Source organism: Anoplopoma fimbria, chromosome 21 (assembly GCF_027596085.1).
Source record: "Anoplopoma fimbria isolate UVic2021 breed Golden Eagle Sablefish chromosome 21, Afim_UVic_2022, whole genome shotgun sequence".
In the NCBI taxonomy this organism is placed as follows: Eukaryota; Metazoa; Chordata; class Actinopteri; order Perciformes; family Anoplopomatidae; genus Anoplopoma; species Anoplopoma fimbria.
Genome location: NC_072469.1, coordinates 6,138,713 through 6,155,063, shown reverse-complemented (window position 1 = coordinate 6,155,063; position 16,351 = coordinate 6,138,713). Strand labels below are relative to the sequence as shown.

General features: G+C 44.8%; 1 protein-coding gene across 1 annotated transcript in view; it reads left to right on the top strand.

Annotated features, from left to right (window-relative positions):
- Window positions 1-16,351, top strand: part of gli3 (GLI family zinc finger 3) — a 90,961-nt gene that overhangs the window by 65,753 nt on the left and 8,857 nt on the right. The window contains 6 exon segments of the mRNA XM_054623011.1: window positions 661-866; window positions 4,157-4,318; window positions 7,881-8,082; window positions 9,594-9,807; window positions 10,865-10,978; window positions 11,993-12,133. Coding sequence (XP_054478986.1) covers window positions 661-866; window positions 4,157-4,318; window positions 7,881-8,082; window positions 9,594-9,807; window positions 10,865-10,978; window positions 11,993-12,133 — 1,039 coding nt within the window.

Below are 16,351 nucleotides of genomic sequence, written 5' to 3'. Positions count from 1 at the left end.
CTTCTGTTTTCTATTTAAAGCAAAAGAGATGTGCGATGTGAGACCTGCTGACGGATTTTGTACAACATCGCATCCGTCATGTGAGATTCTGTACACGGTTTTCTGCTCAAAGCCAAGTCTGAAGCCATCCGAGCAAAAAGTGGTGTAGCTTTGCTTGTCTGGCGCTGGCCGGCGGTGAGCTCGGTGTAACGTTTCCCTCTGATTAAGACGCAGTGGTGAAAGCTGCCTTTGATCTGAGGAAATGTCTGCGTAGGGAGCAGTTTGGAATGCAGCGCTCTCCTCTCCGCCTTGCAGATGGAGGCAGAGAGATAGTGTCACAGTCCATTTGTCCACCCACGGGAGTGGAATCTGGACGGTGAAATGAGAGTGGTGTTGAAACTGGAAGCGACTGGATTATCCAAGTTTTGTTTACACAATGCGGGTGATCAAATAGCTTCATCAAATCAAAAGATCTTACTGTTTCACACGTGGTGACTTAATCAGCCTCAATCAAACTTCAAATGTGAACTGCACGTTTTTAAATGTCCAAACATGAGTCCTATACGCGTCAGTTTTGACATATTTTCCTCAGTAAACGTGTGTGAATGAGTTTTTTTTGCACATTTAAAATATGTATTCATGTTCCTTCTGTATTTTTCTTCTCTGTGCGTCTCTTCGCAGGCCTCACGGGTTGGCTGGCAGTCCAGCTTTCTCCGACATCTCCCTCATCCGGATCTCGCCCCAGAGGAACCCCTCTTTGGGGGCGGAGTCGCCCTTTCACCCTCCGCACCCTTACATCAACCCGTACATGGACTACATCCGCTCGCTCCACAGCAGCCCCTCCATCTCCGTTCTGTCGGCCACCCGGGGCCTCAGCCCTGCAGATGGTGAATAAAGTGAAACACACGCCGACGCACAGAGCATGATACACACACACACACACACACACACACACACACACACACACACACACACACACACACACACACACACACACACACACACACACAACACACACACACACACACACACACAAAGCAGAGCAGAAATGGGCGACAAAGCCTCAGCGGACCCTTAAAAATGATTGTTATTGATTAGTGAGGTTTGATTGCTATTAGCGGGAACCCCGATTCTCCGGATCAGTTTAATTCCTGTTTGAGATCAGAAGAGGTCAGGTGAGAGGCAACTGGATCCATTCTCTATTAAGACCCAGGGGTTGGTGAGATGTTATCTGAGCGAGGGAGGAGGTGGATGGGAGTCTTATGAGTGTGTTGCGATCCGTGTGGGTGGAGGGGTGGTGGGGGGCTAATCCTTTTGATCTGTGAGTCATGTCAGAGACCTCTGGAGGATGCATCAGTGAGCGGCAGGGTCACGTACAGTTACTGAGCTCGCACCGGGATGGGGGGGGGAGGGGGAGGGATTCAAGTTCAGGGTTGGCGTTGTGGTGTGGTGTCCTACGGGGAGCGTTTGTTTCCTGAGATCTCACAATGGATTCGGACACAGGAAATAAATTAAAGTGAGCACCAGAAACAGTTAATGTGAAGGACAAAAAATGATTCAAAATAACAATTAAAAATACTAGGAAGGAAGAACTCCCATTCTTCTTTTTTTTTTTTTTTTTTTGCAACTAAGTGTTGTGTGGTGAAATGATTAGATGCATTTAAATGTTTTGGTTTTTGGTTTTTAATGCTCTTTTTGGTTTAAATCAGAGGAACTGATTAGGTCATATATTAACAAAAAAAACAACCATATTTGCTGTTTTTAGCTGTGCAAATTTGAGCATTGAGCACCTTTTTATTAAGGTGTTATACATATATATATTTTCTGGGATTGGCAATTTTTCCTTAGAAATAAACTAATTTTTAAATTGTTATCTGCAAAAAATAAATGACAGAATATTCAAGAATGAAAATAACTGGTGTTTGCGATCTTATTATAGTATTTTCAGTTTTCAGTCCATACAAAACAAAGCTGCACCAGCCAGAGGTAAAACCCAGTACAGCAAACTGCAGCAAATGACCAAACCATAAAAAGTAAATTTATTAAAAATCTTATTGAGCAAAAATCCTCTTAATGACTTGAAATGACCTGATGACCTATCACGGCTCGTGTGTCGTCGCCCATCGACCTTTTAGCGCTTCAGCAGCAGGGAGACACTTTAGCGCTTCACCTTGCGTTGAAGTGTATTTCTGCTACGACAGATAGCTGTAGCCTTTCCTCCACACCGCCCCACATACACTCGACTCCATCTCCTCCAGGTCTGTTAAGAGCTGTGTCTAAGTGGAGGCCAAGAGTCTCACTCAACCTCCTACTCTCCTGCACTCCCAACAGGAAGCATATACTAGAGCCTCAAACTCTTCACACTCCAATTTTCCATCCCCCCCCAAACATAAAGCGCACCGTTCTCAGCTTGCTTTAAATCAAAATAATTTCTCCAACCTACCACATGATCCCCTTCCAGCTCATTTCGCTGTGAAGTGTGAATGAGGCACCTAATTACTCCTTTAATCAACGCAGTGATTAATTAACCCATCAGCCTTTGTGTTGTTAGTATATCACCGCGCTCACAGGGAGCCTCCTTCTTCAATATGCTATTTTTTTTTTTTTTTTCCTACCAAAATGTACATTTGAATAATGATGAATTAATTAACAGAATCTAATGGAGATTTAAAGTGGGTGGGATTTAGTGCCACCCTCTTGCTGCCACACATTTGCTTTCACATCTTATTATTTAATTCTTTCTTTTTTTTTTGTTGTGCTCCTCCCTCACACACTACACTCCTGTCTTCTCCATGTGAGATGGGGTTCAGAGGTAAGCTCGCCCTGATCCTATTGTAATGCTGAAGGAGCACCCGGTGGCTCACCAAGTCCTGGGGCACATCTCCGCCCGAGTGCCACACTGACAGCCCCCCTACCACCACCACCACCACCCCCACCTCCCCCCCTTTTTTTTTTTTTTTTGCCCCCAGGATCGATCTCGGGTGCCAACGTTTTCTGATTTAGAAATTCTGCAAAGCCCTTTTCTCTGCGTGTTGGATACTGAATGGGCCATATTATGGTTGAATGCAAAAGCAAAGCTAAGGCGGAACAGCAGAGACAATTAAGAAACTCCCCCCTTCCACTGAAGACATAATACCCAGATCGAATTAATTTAGATTTTTTTTTTCTTACATTCATTCAACCAATCAGGGATGCATTTTGCAGGCATACAGGCCGGCCTTAAGAAGAAATCTCCTCATAGAGCGTTTCTTTCTTTATTTTTCCTCTTTATTTCTTCAGCTGAGGACAAAAAAAAAAAAAAAAAGAGCCGCAGCACTCTGTAGGTCTGAACCGATTCTATATTTGCATCCAAAACCACAGTGTTAGTCTTTTCCCTCTCTCTTTCTTAGAATATTTGCATAAGGAAGCCCACCACCAGATGTTTATTTTTAGGATCTGGTTCAAGGACTTACAGCACTCTTTAACTCGGGAAAAAAAGAGAGGAATAGAGTGAAGTGGAGGCAGGATCGTTTGCTCTATCTTTATGCACGCAGATACGTTTTGGGCATATTTAGGCCTTTTGTTTTCCCATTGAGTTTAAGGGAGCACAGTGGAGGAGCAGGTTGCATATCTGCAGAGTGCAGCCCTGATGTGTACAACACACAAGCAGCATCTCTGGCAAAGGATGTGTCAGCCCACATACTCTTACCACACACACACACACACATACACGCTCTCTTTAAAATGATCAAGAAACAGGAAGAAGAAAAGAAAAAAGGCTGTTAAAGAATTGTATTGTGAGGCGATCCGTTCTGCCGCGCTCGCCATGAGTGCATCAATCAGACACTAATGCACACTCACTGTAATCTCTGAGCAAGCATCCGGTAATCCCCAGTGAGGCTCTCCTCTTCAGGTGATGCTCCCTGTGCAGCTGTTTTGCTTAACTTGATGTTGTTGCTAATGTGCTCATTACTGTTCTGCTGAGCTGATTAGCATCTCATGTAAATGAACGCAGGTTTTTTTTGTAATGCTGTACAGGTGCTTTCCTTGTCTCCTACCTCATCCTTCCTCTGTTTCTTTCTCTACTCTCTATTCTTCAAATACTCCCCCGTCCACCCACGTCTCCTCATCTGTCACCTTCACTTTTTTCTGGTCTCCTTGTTTCCTCTTTGCTGACCTAATCGCTCACCTTCTCCAGCCCCTCACACAGGTCTGACCACAGCCGAGTACTACCACCAGATGGCTCTGCTGGCGGGCCACCGTAGTCCCTACACGACCGACCTGCTCCCGTCGGTGGCGTCCACAGCCGGCGCCAGCACCGCCACCGCCCTGCACATGGAATACCTGCAGGCCGTGGAGAGTAAGTCACGCGCAAGAACCATGACACACACACACACACAAGCCCATTTCTATGTGTCTCAGGAGTGCTGATCCAGGACCTATAGTTACCTTCCATATATACAGTATTATGAGATGAGATGAGGTCCAACTGATGCAGGGTCAGAGGTGTGTGAGTGTGAGATTTACAGACCATAGGAGCTTAAGGTCAATAAATGTTCAGGTTTATACATCAAAAAACTTGCCAAGTTGGATAAATCAAATAATAGCCATAATTTTGTTTAATTATAGAGAACAGTTTTTGCATATCGTCGTTGTGCTATGAAAAAATGTATCTCCATATTCTTAACCTTCTTTATGTGCTCTGGTAATAAAAACAGCCCTGTTTTTGGCTTTGCGAAAATGCACAATTCAATTTATGATAAAAAAAAAATCTTAAATGTTTTATTTATCCAAAGTAAAAAAAAGTTCAGCAATTTTGGAAATACGTTTTTTTCAGAATTTGGTGAATTTTTAGATTTATTCTATGAAGCAGATCAATTAATTTCTTGTTTTCTCGGTTAATACCAGACTAAATTTAACAGCATTTAAATCACACTTCAATATGCAGCATATCCTAATTACACACAGAAATATAGTTATTGGAATGATGTTTAAAAAACATATTCTTTTAGTAACCTAGACATCTAAAAACCTCAATATTTCAACTAGATGTAGCTCAGCAGGTGAAAAGACACCCACCACATCCACGCCTACAGGGATAAGACCTTTAAGTATTACGAGTGCATACCTGCACATTATAGCGTGGGTGGCCCCGGTGGGAATTGAACCTCTAAAATGCACCTTCACAATGCACCTCTCTTGTACTATATATAGATCAAGCTCCAGCTCAACCGCGGCGAGGAGGAGACCTGCAACTTTACTATGACATGATTTAAATGAGCTTTTGTCTTAATGTGTTGGGCTCAGGACTGTGTGTGCAGAGGACTTATGCTAATGAGTTATTTTAAAGTGTAAATAGGAAATTAAACGCACACTGAATCTCAGAAAGGTCAGACAGCCTCACCCCGCTCCCTTTGATGAGAACGTATTTAGTCAGGCGGGCGCCGCTTTCATGGAAATCCGGGGTGAAGTTCCCCCATTCCTCAGAACAAACTAATTAAAACTAGCCAAACTTGTGTGGGTATCAGAAAATTAATTGCTATTAAGTGGGAATTGGAATGTCCCGCCATTCATCACTGGAGAAATCCTTTCTTCTGTGTCACTTTTTAAGATTAATAGACTGAAACAAAACAATTAGGGCCAAATTTAAGTGGAGATGCGATGCTCCTCACTTAAAAAAATAAAACGCCTGTGATCATTGCTGGTAATAACTCATCATGTTTCAACAATGTGTGTTCCAACGGCTGAAGAATTAACACTTTAAAGCTTTGTTGGATTTCATAAAAAGAAAGAGAGAAAAAACGTACAAAGAAGAGAGTCAATCAAGAGGCTTTCGCTGATAATCTGGGCTACTATGTTACTGCGGCTATTTTAGTCTATTTCACATCAGTGTAATTACCTTCAGAGAGAGTTGTGCTAATGAAACAATGGGCCTGTCCTGCCTATTTGTGCTTTAATGGGCCATTGTCTATGTGCCTAATTAGTGCCATAGCTCTCATGGATCACTACGCTAAAGTCTGTATTAGTTCATTTTAATTTCCCTGCTATTTCGTCTACTGATATGGTGTTTTTTTATTTGTTAATAATTTCACTTTTAGTCACGTTTTGAACACTTGTTTAATACAAACACACCATTTTCTTGTAGTTTTTGATTCGACTACTCAGCAAAATTGACCAAAAAGCTTCCAAAAACTAAACGTGACATATAATCTTTAGAGAGTAGAAAAATAGGATAACTGTCATATTCCCATTTTCTGTTGCACCAAAAAAAAAAATCTGTACGGTCTTATATTCACACTTCAGCCCTCCCCTGTGAAGGCGTCCCTCTCAGGTGGCCCCGAAGTGTGTCGGCGAAGGTTCAATCCCAGTTTTTTATTTCCAACGCCGTCCGTCCCGCGTGTCTGAACCCTCCCTGGCCACAAGAATTAATGACGCGGCGCGTAACCAGCCGTCCCGTCCATAAATCAAGAGGAAATTAGAGGGACAGTCCTCCTACGAGCCGGGACGCTCCTCTCTCCGTCTCCCCCGGTTGACCGATTTATCATTTGGGCTGTGCATTAATAAACAGCACTCCCATGAGGCTTTGCAGTGGCGGGACGCTGGCCCTGCTCCTCTGCAGTACACTGCCTCTCACTTGTGGTGAATTTGGAAAATGTACTTATGGTTGATTCGGCTTGTTTAAAAAGTGTCAGGTATCAAATGTTGTCCAAAGCAGGAGAAAAGAGGATTTTGGGGTTTTTACAGGATTATATCGTTGATTCAACCTGAATTAAATAGTTAAAAAAAAGCAGACATGTCGAGGAGCGTCACATGACAAACTACATTGTATCTAGATTGTGTGCGCTCAGGGATTTGTAAGTGTATCTACGCATGCCCACCTATCCAACACCCCCTTCACTAAGGCATACAGAAAGACAGATTTTCCATACAATGACAACGTAAAGGGGGCGTTGCTCTCCATACAGCTTCACGCCGTGGTGAAAACTCAGGCCTATGTATGCCAGAACACCACCGCTGCCACCACAGAGGCGTCCACATACACACACACACACATTCACATCCACACACTCTGATTACCATGTGAATGGAGCGTTCTGTAATCGTTGGATGTGTCAAACGAGAGACGGAGCATTTACGTTTTGGGAGATGGATGGATTGTGGGGGACGTAAATATGGAGGGGGGGGTTATCGGGGCTGCGTAAGCTGGTTTTGTTTGCCTTTTATGAAATAACTCAAAATGTTTTATTTGCGAGTCTTGAGTCACAAAGTCATTGTGTCAGTTCACGCACAAAGCGCGACATCCCCTCAGCGCTTTTTTCTCCCCCCTTCTTCTGTCTCCCTCTGTTTTTCCCTGTCTTGTTTGTGACATCTCCATGTGAAAAGACAACAAAAGTCATGTTTTAATCTCTACCCGTGGCTCATTGTATGTGCAGAGAGAATGGTTGCGCCGTTTCCGCCTTTTACCTTTTCAAAACCCCCTTTTTTAGTATTTCCAGTCAACACTGATTGCATTTGAATAACGAGTCAAATTGGACTTGATTAAATATTACCATACACAGTCAGAGCATTTCTCCAACATAAAAGGCATGTTTTCTCATGGATGAAATGCAAGCAGTGCATCAAGTGACAGCTGAACACTCATTCAGAGAAGCCCTTTGTCTGATGATTGACAAAAATGTCATTTGTTAGGGTTAGATTAGGTGAGAGTTTGTAAGTCAAACAGAAATCACGTCAACACTCCCTTTTGATCTGTAACCAATTTGTATGAATTTAGCTGATGCTCTTCCCCCGAAAAACATAAAAATTAGGAAGCAGATAAAGTTTAACTTACAGTTTTAAAGATCATTTTTACCCTCTCACTTTCACAATCATTCTTTCCGAAGTACCTCACTCCAATCTCCTCCTCTCTCCTCATCACGCAGATTCCCGTTTCTCGAGCCCGAGGCTGCCATCAAGGCCCAGCAGGAAGCGCCCGCTGCCCATCTCGCCGCTCTCCGATCCAGGCTTTGACCTGCAGACGGTGATCCGAAACTCACCCAGCTCCCTGGTCACCATGCTCAACAACTCTCGCTCCAGCTCCTCCACCAGCGGCTCCTACGGTCACCTCTCTGCTGGAGCCATCAGGTAATGGGACTGTGATTTGCAAATTGTCCTGCATGAATTATCCATAAAGTTTATTACTATTATTATTATTATTATTTATCTTGATTGGGCGTTGGGATGTAAACTAAAGAAAGCCTACGTGAATTTTAGGAGGTAGGGAAGAACATTGAAAGACTCATATTGAATTTGGGGAATTTTAGGATTCGGTTTCTTTGCAGTTTTGTGCAGAAAAAATCTGGATAATTCAGCCTTTGCTGCTTCGATTTGGTATATATTTTTTTATCTGTCCATTGTTAGTCTCCTGGATTACCCCCTATAAAGTTATAAAAACTAACTTATGCTGTCAGGATGTCTTTCAGGAGCTTTGATCGACTATGTTTCTCTGAAGGTGGTCGTTTAGGGACTAAAATATGCCAATGATAAAGCAAACAGCAGCCTCTCCGCGGGGAGAAATTATGTTTTAAATGATTTTCTAATATCCATGATCTGTATTTTTCTGCACCAAGATAGTACTGTAGTTACATAGACTCTGTGTGAGAGAAAGAAAGTGTGTGGTGGAGTGACCGAGAGTGTGCTTCACCCATGTCAAACCCCCATGTGGGTGACGATCTCCCAGCCAGCCAGTCAGCTTGCCTCCCCGGCGGCTCGTGTCAGTCATCCGGTAACACCTCATGAAAAACACACCACATACATCACGGCCCGGTAGCAGAGGCGAGGCACGGGGGAAAGCAAAAGAAAAGAAGAAGAGAAGACGGGGTGGGGGGGGGGGGGAAAAGATCCATCGCCCCACCCACAGCCATTGATCAGCGATCTGTAAGCAGAGCCTGATCAATCACGCTGCAGGCTCGGCCACTGTCCCGGTGACAGGACCCCGAATAGCCAGAGCCAACAGACTGATGAGTGATATGACAAGCGGATGGGCCCCCAAATGCGTCTCGGCCCATTGATTTCCACTCGGCTCGTAATAAGCTCAGCAGACATATGGGTCGCAGCGAGAGAGAGAGAGAGAGAGAGAGGGAGAGAGCGAGGCGTCAGAGCGCAGGATGAATGGAGGCCGCCGCTGCCGCCGAGCCACACGGATCCGTGTTTATCCGGCGGTTCACCTGTGGTTACCCAGACCCCTGGAGGAGGTGTGGTGGATTTTAGGGAAAAACAAAGTTTGCTTAGGTCGAGGGGACAGGGAAGTGATTCAGCTTTATGCACATTGGCTTTACGACACACTCCAGATTTGTTTATCATCTGTATCGTTTGCCCAGTGGAAGAATGACATACCGCCTTACACCGACCACATGATAATTTCACTGTGTGTTAACAAGCTGAACATTCATTGGCAGGGATTTGCCGGCAGCCCCGTGGTTCCAGCATTACCACACCGTCTGCTGTCAGATTGTCCTCAGGGAGGAGAAGCCATCCAGAACAATCCATTTATTCACTGTCTCCCCCCCACCACCACCACCCAACCCCCTTTTTTTCAACCTTTTGCAACTGATGTTTTAATGAAGTTTCATGTTTTTATTATTTCACCTCTCCAGCCCGGCGTTGAGCTTCGCCTACCCTCCAACCCCGGTGGCGTTGCACATGCACCAGCAGCTGATGGGCCGTCAACCGGGCCTCGTGGGCTCCGCCGGCCACAGCCCGCCCCTCATCCACCCGTCGCCGGCCTTCGCCACCCAGAGGCCCGTACCCGGCATCCCCCTCCGGGCTCAGCGCCAGCGAGCGCCGGCCCTCTCCAACGACTCCTCGCAGGTGAGAGCGGCGGCGGGAAAAGCCCACGTGCGATTCATCATCACGAATAATAGATAGCGCCGTCGCATGCCAGCCACATCTCAGAAAATCGCAGCGAGCCAACGTGGTACAGACAGCCCCCCTCCACCAGCTCATCTCCAGGGAGTTTCCCTCCTACTTGTGTTGTCTCTTGTTTTTAGACTGCCGAGCTCGGCGCTGAACGTGCCTGCAGCGAACAACAAGGGGCTTGTTAGCATAGAATCCCACTGCTGACTCCATTAATCACTAGAGAGGGAACAAGGATATAGAGAGGGAATATTGACATGGATGGATGGATCCAAAGGGGCTTTTTTCCTCTCCATCCCCAACCCTTACTCTATGTGCGGGCCCACGTTTGAAGTAAATATTCAATGTTTATTACCCGTCCTCCCCGCTGTTTCTCCATCGCTTGAATTTGGTGTCATCTCGAATGAGGCCTCCTTCAAATTGGGCACACCAAAATTGCCTTTTCCTTCTCCTGAATGAACAGAATATTGCTTCGGGGACATGGCTGAATCTTGTAGGTTATTGCAAAGATAGTTACATGTCTCAGAGACAGACAGTATCACTACAACAACTAAGAGTCCTGTGCAAAACAGAGACATTAGGGGGAGTTCACATTTACAAAAACTTGTTAACTCTTTTACTCTTGTGAGCTTTGTTCGTAACAAGAATTCCCCCAAGGATGAAGTTAAGCCAGGGCCAAAGCCAGGTCATCCGTTGGTTCAGTGAATGGCTCATTGAATTGGTCCATGAGTTTGTTTTAATTGCTGTGATTAGAGGTGCTAATGTGATTCAGTGAATTGCATAGTTTTTCATTTGCACAGTTACAGCTCTGGCCTGGGACTGATACGGAAATCATTATGGCTCAACCACAGTTGTTTTTTCTGCTTGATTAAGTAAATGATTGATTTACTTATAAGCATCGCATGCATTTTTAATGATTTTATAGAGGATAACATAAGAAAAATAAGTAAGATGACATTAAATAATCTATATAGGAGAGCTTGAAATAATAAAATATTTTCCGTTTCCACAGACCAAACCAACAAGTGAATCTGCAGTGAGCAGCACGGGAGACCCGATGCACCACAAACGCTCCAAACTGAAACCAGAGGAAGAGATGCCGAGTCCAGGCGCAGTGAGCGTTCAGGTGAGAATAGTCTACATTCATCAGCATATTAAAATATATTCCTCAGCTATCAAACTGGTCAATCCCAGAATTCAACAGCCAGATTTTTATTTTTAGATTTTCCCATAGAATAGAAAGCCTGCATGATGACATGCAACAATAGCAACAATAGACAAGCTTACCAGCCACAGTTTGTATTTTATTTACCTGCATCTGGCTGTTTCTTGGTGTTTTCCCACCCGGCTCTTATCAGCCGCTGTTTCCGAAAGCAAAACAATTCATTGATCTTTGGGAGACTAGAAGGAAATTGTTTTTCTGCTTTTGTTTAATCAAAATTTTTAAGTGGCTGCAAAGAGAAATGTGATAACAGCAAGTGTTTGTATCTGCAGGAAAAACCTTATTAGAGTCGATATTCAGGCGGCAGCAGATTCAGCCTGGGGTGTGTGTGGTGGTGGAGGCCCAGACTCCACCACCACCACCTCCCCGCTCCACTCAGCCTGCTAACTGTGACAGTGAAATATGTCTGGGCTAATAGAGCAACCTACAGCAGGAAGAGGGGGTTAGGTTCCTCAAACGCTCGCCCCGGTCCTGTCGTATAACAACCCCCAAAAATACAGAGGAGCTTTCAGCGCTACATTTCCGCTGTGCACACTTTTCTCCCAAGCAGCCAACCCAAGGCCAGATTCACTGAGGCGCTGTGGCTCAGACCTGTGACCAAATCATTTTTGGCTGTGCCTTAGATGTAAACCAGCAAGGCCGTAAAAAAATACCTCAATGACATATTTGGATGGACTGATGTTGGGGAGAGGGAGGCAGTTTTAATAGCTTTTTTTTTTTTTTTTTTTTATATATTTGTTCCTTTTTCTTTTTTATACATTTTTTGGGTTCTTTTTCTTTTCTTTTTTTAAAAATTATTTTCATTATTTTTTTCACTTTTTTTAATTTCAGCCTGGAATTAAATACATTTATTTAAATTATTTACACATCATTGTGCTTGGTTGTTGAGCTAAAACTTTTTCCACTGTTGTTCCTCAGGACCATCCGGATGGGATGACCCTGGTGAAAGAGGAAGGGGACAAGGATGAGAGCAAACAGGAGCCCGAGGTGGTTTACGAGACGAACTGCCACTGGGAGAACTGTTGCCGCGAGTTTGACACGCAGGAGCAGCTAGTACATGTGAGTATCTCACATTTAAATAACAGATGTGCTTATTTAAAGTCTAACTCCAGCGAAGAACGCTCGATTGTCTACATAAAGCTGCACAAAGCTTTTCTGTACAACTCCAAATATATAATTTCAATATCCAGAAATACTGTGAATTGATATAAACGGTTAGGGTGAGGAACCTGAAAAATAATATTTGAATGGAGCTCTTGCTTGCTGCTGTTTACCAGATATTTTGCAGTTGGCTTTCTCACGTCCTGTGGGCAGAGAAGTGTTCACACTTGACCCCTGTTCTGCAGAACCAGAGTTTTCTTCTTGGGAAACAAGGAGACACAACATGGTGTGTCTACTTTTAGATGGGTGAAGACTTACATTGAGAAAAAAAAAACCCACACTGTGCCGCACAAAATACACAGAAAACTACAAGGCCTCTTAGTTTGTATGCTGCCTGAGTGTTCAGTGTTTCTCTCCTCCAGCTCGGTAGATCCTAGCAACAACAACTGCAGCTGTGCCGTTCTGCACAACGCCCTCCTATCAGGCCACGACCCCTGTCTGTGTGTCTGTACGGCAGCTAAAGCTACCAGTGGAGTCGGAGCTGCAGGCATTGACTGATACTGCCGCTGGATTCCTGATTGGATCCAGGGACGGTGGTAATGGGCTCAGAAGCTGGAGAGCACATCTCACAGCTGAACGCCGCTAACTGATTTGGCGGGGATGTGAAGCTTTGTGTACAACACTGGACCCGGCCTTCCTCCTGCCTGTTATCAGAACTCTCACACGGCCCGGGAGATGGATGGCTCACTCACTGTTAAAGCTAAATATTAATGACATTATGGTCTCATCATCCCCCCCCAACCCCACCCCAGTCTACTTTCACTGACGCTATTAGCTCTGCTGCTCTCTCGCGGCCTCTGAACCGCTCACATGTCAGCCGACTGAGAGAGCACACTGAAGTTGGGGAAGTGGTGGAAATACACCAATATGATGCTGTGAACAAGGGACGCCGGAGTGTACACACACACACACACACACACACACACACACACACACACACACACACACACATGAAACACACATCAGCACACATCTGATAGAAAGATCCTCAGCTCTTCACAGCTGTCTATTTGCCGTCTTGACATTGCAATCCTCTGCCGCGGTGGTAACCCCTATCTATAATTGATATCCTCAGCGCGGAATGGGCTGCCTCCCCGTGTTTGAAGGGCTCGGCTCAAAGGTTGAGAATCTTGACAACTTCTTGCCCCTGTTTCAGAGGGCGGGATGAGGTAAGGTGGTGGAAGAGAGAGCGGAAGGGGTTGGACGGCTTTCTTAATAGAGGGGAAAGCTTGCTCACATCCTCCCCCTACTGTAGTCACACCAGGTGGCCGTCTGAGAAAAAACAATGTCCTCTCAGCCTTCCTCCCATACTATCCAGCCTCACCTCGCCAAGCTGCACTTACTATCAGATTCATTTGCAGAGAGACACCAAAAAAAAAGAACTCTTATTAGTTTTCCATTGTTTTTCCATCTCAGAATAGTTTTTATTTTCTGCCAATTGACTTTCTGATATTGCCTTTTTATTTCTCATTTTCCATGCACATGCAGATATGCAGAGAGATGCCAATAAAAAAAAGTATTCGCCTACAGAATCCGTGCCCTCTAATTCAGCAGAGCGGACGGGCAAATGCTCTTATCTATCCACCCCCCCCCAGTAATAGGATAAGTACAGTATTTGGACCACAGTGGCTCTCATCACACACTGAGAGGGGGTTTGGGGGTGGGGGGGATTTCCATATAACCAAACAATGGAGCGTCCCTTCCCCCTTGTACTTGTCTTCTGAAATGGCTTTGGGGAGAAAAACATGATGAGGAGAAAAAAAAAAAAGAGCTCCTTGGTTGTAACCAATTTAACCACCGGCTTTTTGCACAAAGTTTATACACTGATTCATATTCAATGATTAGAACATGTGACTGCTGTGTCTGCGTCATGAAATGCATGTTTTGGTATCAAAAGTAACAGCTGCGCCGCTTCAAATATCCCTTTTCCCTTTGTGGTTGGCCTAATTTTAGAATTAAGCCTTCACGCCACCCTCATCGCTTTTCCACCTTGTTCAAAAGCACTCCTGCCGCGCTCTTCGTGCATATTTTTACACTCTCAAGCATGCTCTCACCATGACATGCCGCGGCGTTTCCTTTATCATTCGCGTTTAAGCGCTCTCGGTGCTGCCGATAAGATAAACATCAGATCTATGCAATTTAGCTCACTTATCTGGTCTACCCAGTCAGCAAAAGCGAGGCGGGTGTCAATTTTACTTTGCTGTATTTATTTCATTTATCACATTTCAACTCTCTCTATACCTCTCCATCTCACTCTCAGCTCCACATTCTTTTGCTTCCCCCTTTTTTGGGGGGGCATAAACCTCTCCCTCTCTCATTTTCTCTTTCATTTTTTTTCTCCCTCCCCTCTTTCCCCCCCTTGAAGGGAGTACTTTTAAAGATAAGGCCTGGTGGCTTCTTTAATGTCTCTCTTGAAGTGGGCTTTGTTCACTCGTTTTCTTTTTTTGTGGCGCCGGAGATGCCAACCCCACACTCCCTTAACTGCCTAATATGGCCTCGCTCAACAAGCTTTTATTTTTTCTCATTGATGTATTACTGATACTGGGTTGTGGAGAAATCTAAAAGGGAGCTCTGCAGTTGCAGTGTACAGGTATGATGTAAAAATCCATGCAAGCCATATTGTTCTCTTGCAGTTTTTGTTGCAGTTAGAGACGTTGCATAAGGGAGGAAATATACAAATTTGAAACGGCTTTAAAGTTTGTTGTTTTTTCACCACATGGATTTGCTAAATAAAATAGCATAATTTATAATCTTCAGCTTCTTTAACTGCTGAAACATTAGTGGATTGAGAACATGAGAGTTCAGGTTCTGTCTTGTCATTGTAGGCCTGCCAACAGCCTGATTTCCCAGACTGTTTTAGTCCATTGGGGGGGGTCCTCTGATGGGGTTGGTGGTCTCCGTGTGTGCGTGTGTGTGTTCTCACAGCTCACCAGGTCGCTCCCACCCTCCACCGTCGCACCATTCTATTCCAGGTCATCTGCATAGGTGGCGCTGTGATGTCCTTGTTCTTCGCTGGGGAGCAGCCTCGTTGGAGGCGGCTGCTGTGCGCCTCCCCCGGTGTTAAAGAGAGATAAACGCGGGCACAGTCTGAAGGCAGCCCCCCCCCCACACACACACACACACACATCTCTGGCTGCTGGCGCGGTCTTTTTAATTGGTAAAATGCAGATTTTTTTTTGATCAGGAGAAGGATTAGGCCCCCTTATCTGTCAAGAGTATCTTACTCGGAGATGAAAAGACTGTGCTGAATTACACATGCCAATTCCAGCTCCCTGCCCCCTGCTCGCTCACTCACTTACTCTCATCCTCCCTCCTACCTTCACTCACTCCATGTTTCCCCCCCGCTTTTACTTCCTCCCCTCCTCCTTCCCTCCCTTCTTTGCCTTTTTTCACGCTTTTTTCCCCTTCTTCTCCCCCCCCCCCCCCCTTCACACAAAGCACTTCAGCAACTGACATCACAAAAGAGCATATGATTTATTAGGCGGTGTTTGATAAAGCTAAACGGTGTTGCGGGTCCCACAGCTTAGTGAAATTGCCTTGTAAACAGGCCTTCTTTTCATGCACGCTTGCATTCTAATGCATGAGGGCCGTGTCCCAGAGAGAGTTTGATAAGGAGACATGGAGACGGATACTGAAGTGGGCAAATGCTGGGAAATAGGGGGGAGAAAGAAAAAAAAAGATAGGATTCTGTCTATTACAGTAATGTGTGTAGAGATAGGTGTGAGAATAGAAGGAAAAATATAATTTGAATCAGAGGTTTTTTTATTTTTTAGGTTACATAAAAACAGCAATCCAAAAGTATTTGTGTGATTTAGTGCTATTTATATTCATGTTTTTGCCATGCACCCATGCAGGAGGAGTCTGAACCAAGAAAACATTGTCTGCACCTGTGTGTGTATATATGTGTGTGTGTATATACATGTGTGTGTGTGTGTGTGTGTGTGTGTGTGTGTGTGTGTGTGTGTGTGCGCCTCTCATACGTCACAGACGGCTTCAGTGTCCCCTGTGTCCGTGTCCCCGGCGCTCCCTGTCGTGCGACTCCCTCCTAAATCCATCTTGGTGGCGTTTTTACAGTTGTTGGCCGATAAGCTGGCAGGGAGAAGATGAATAACCTGC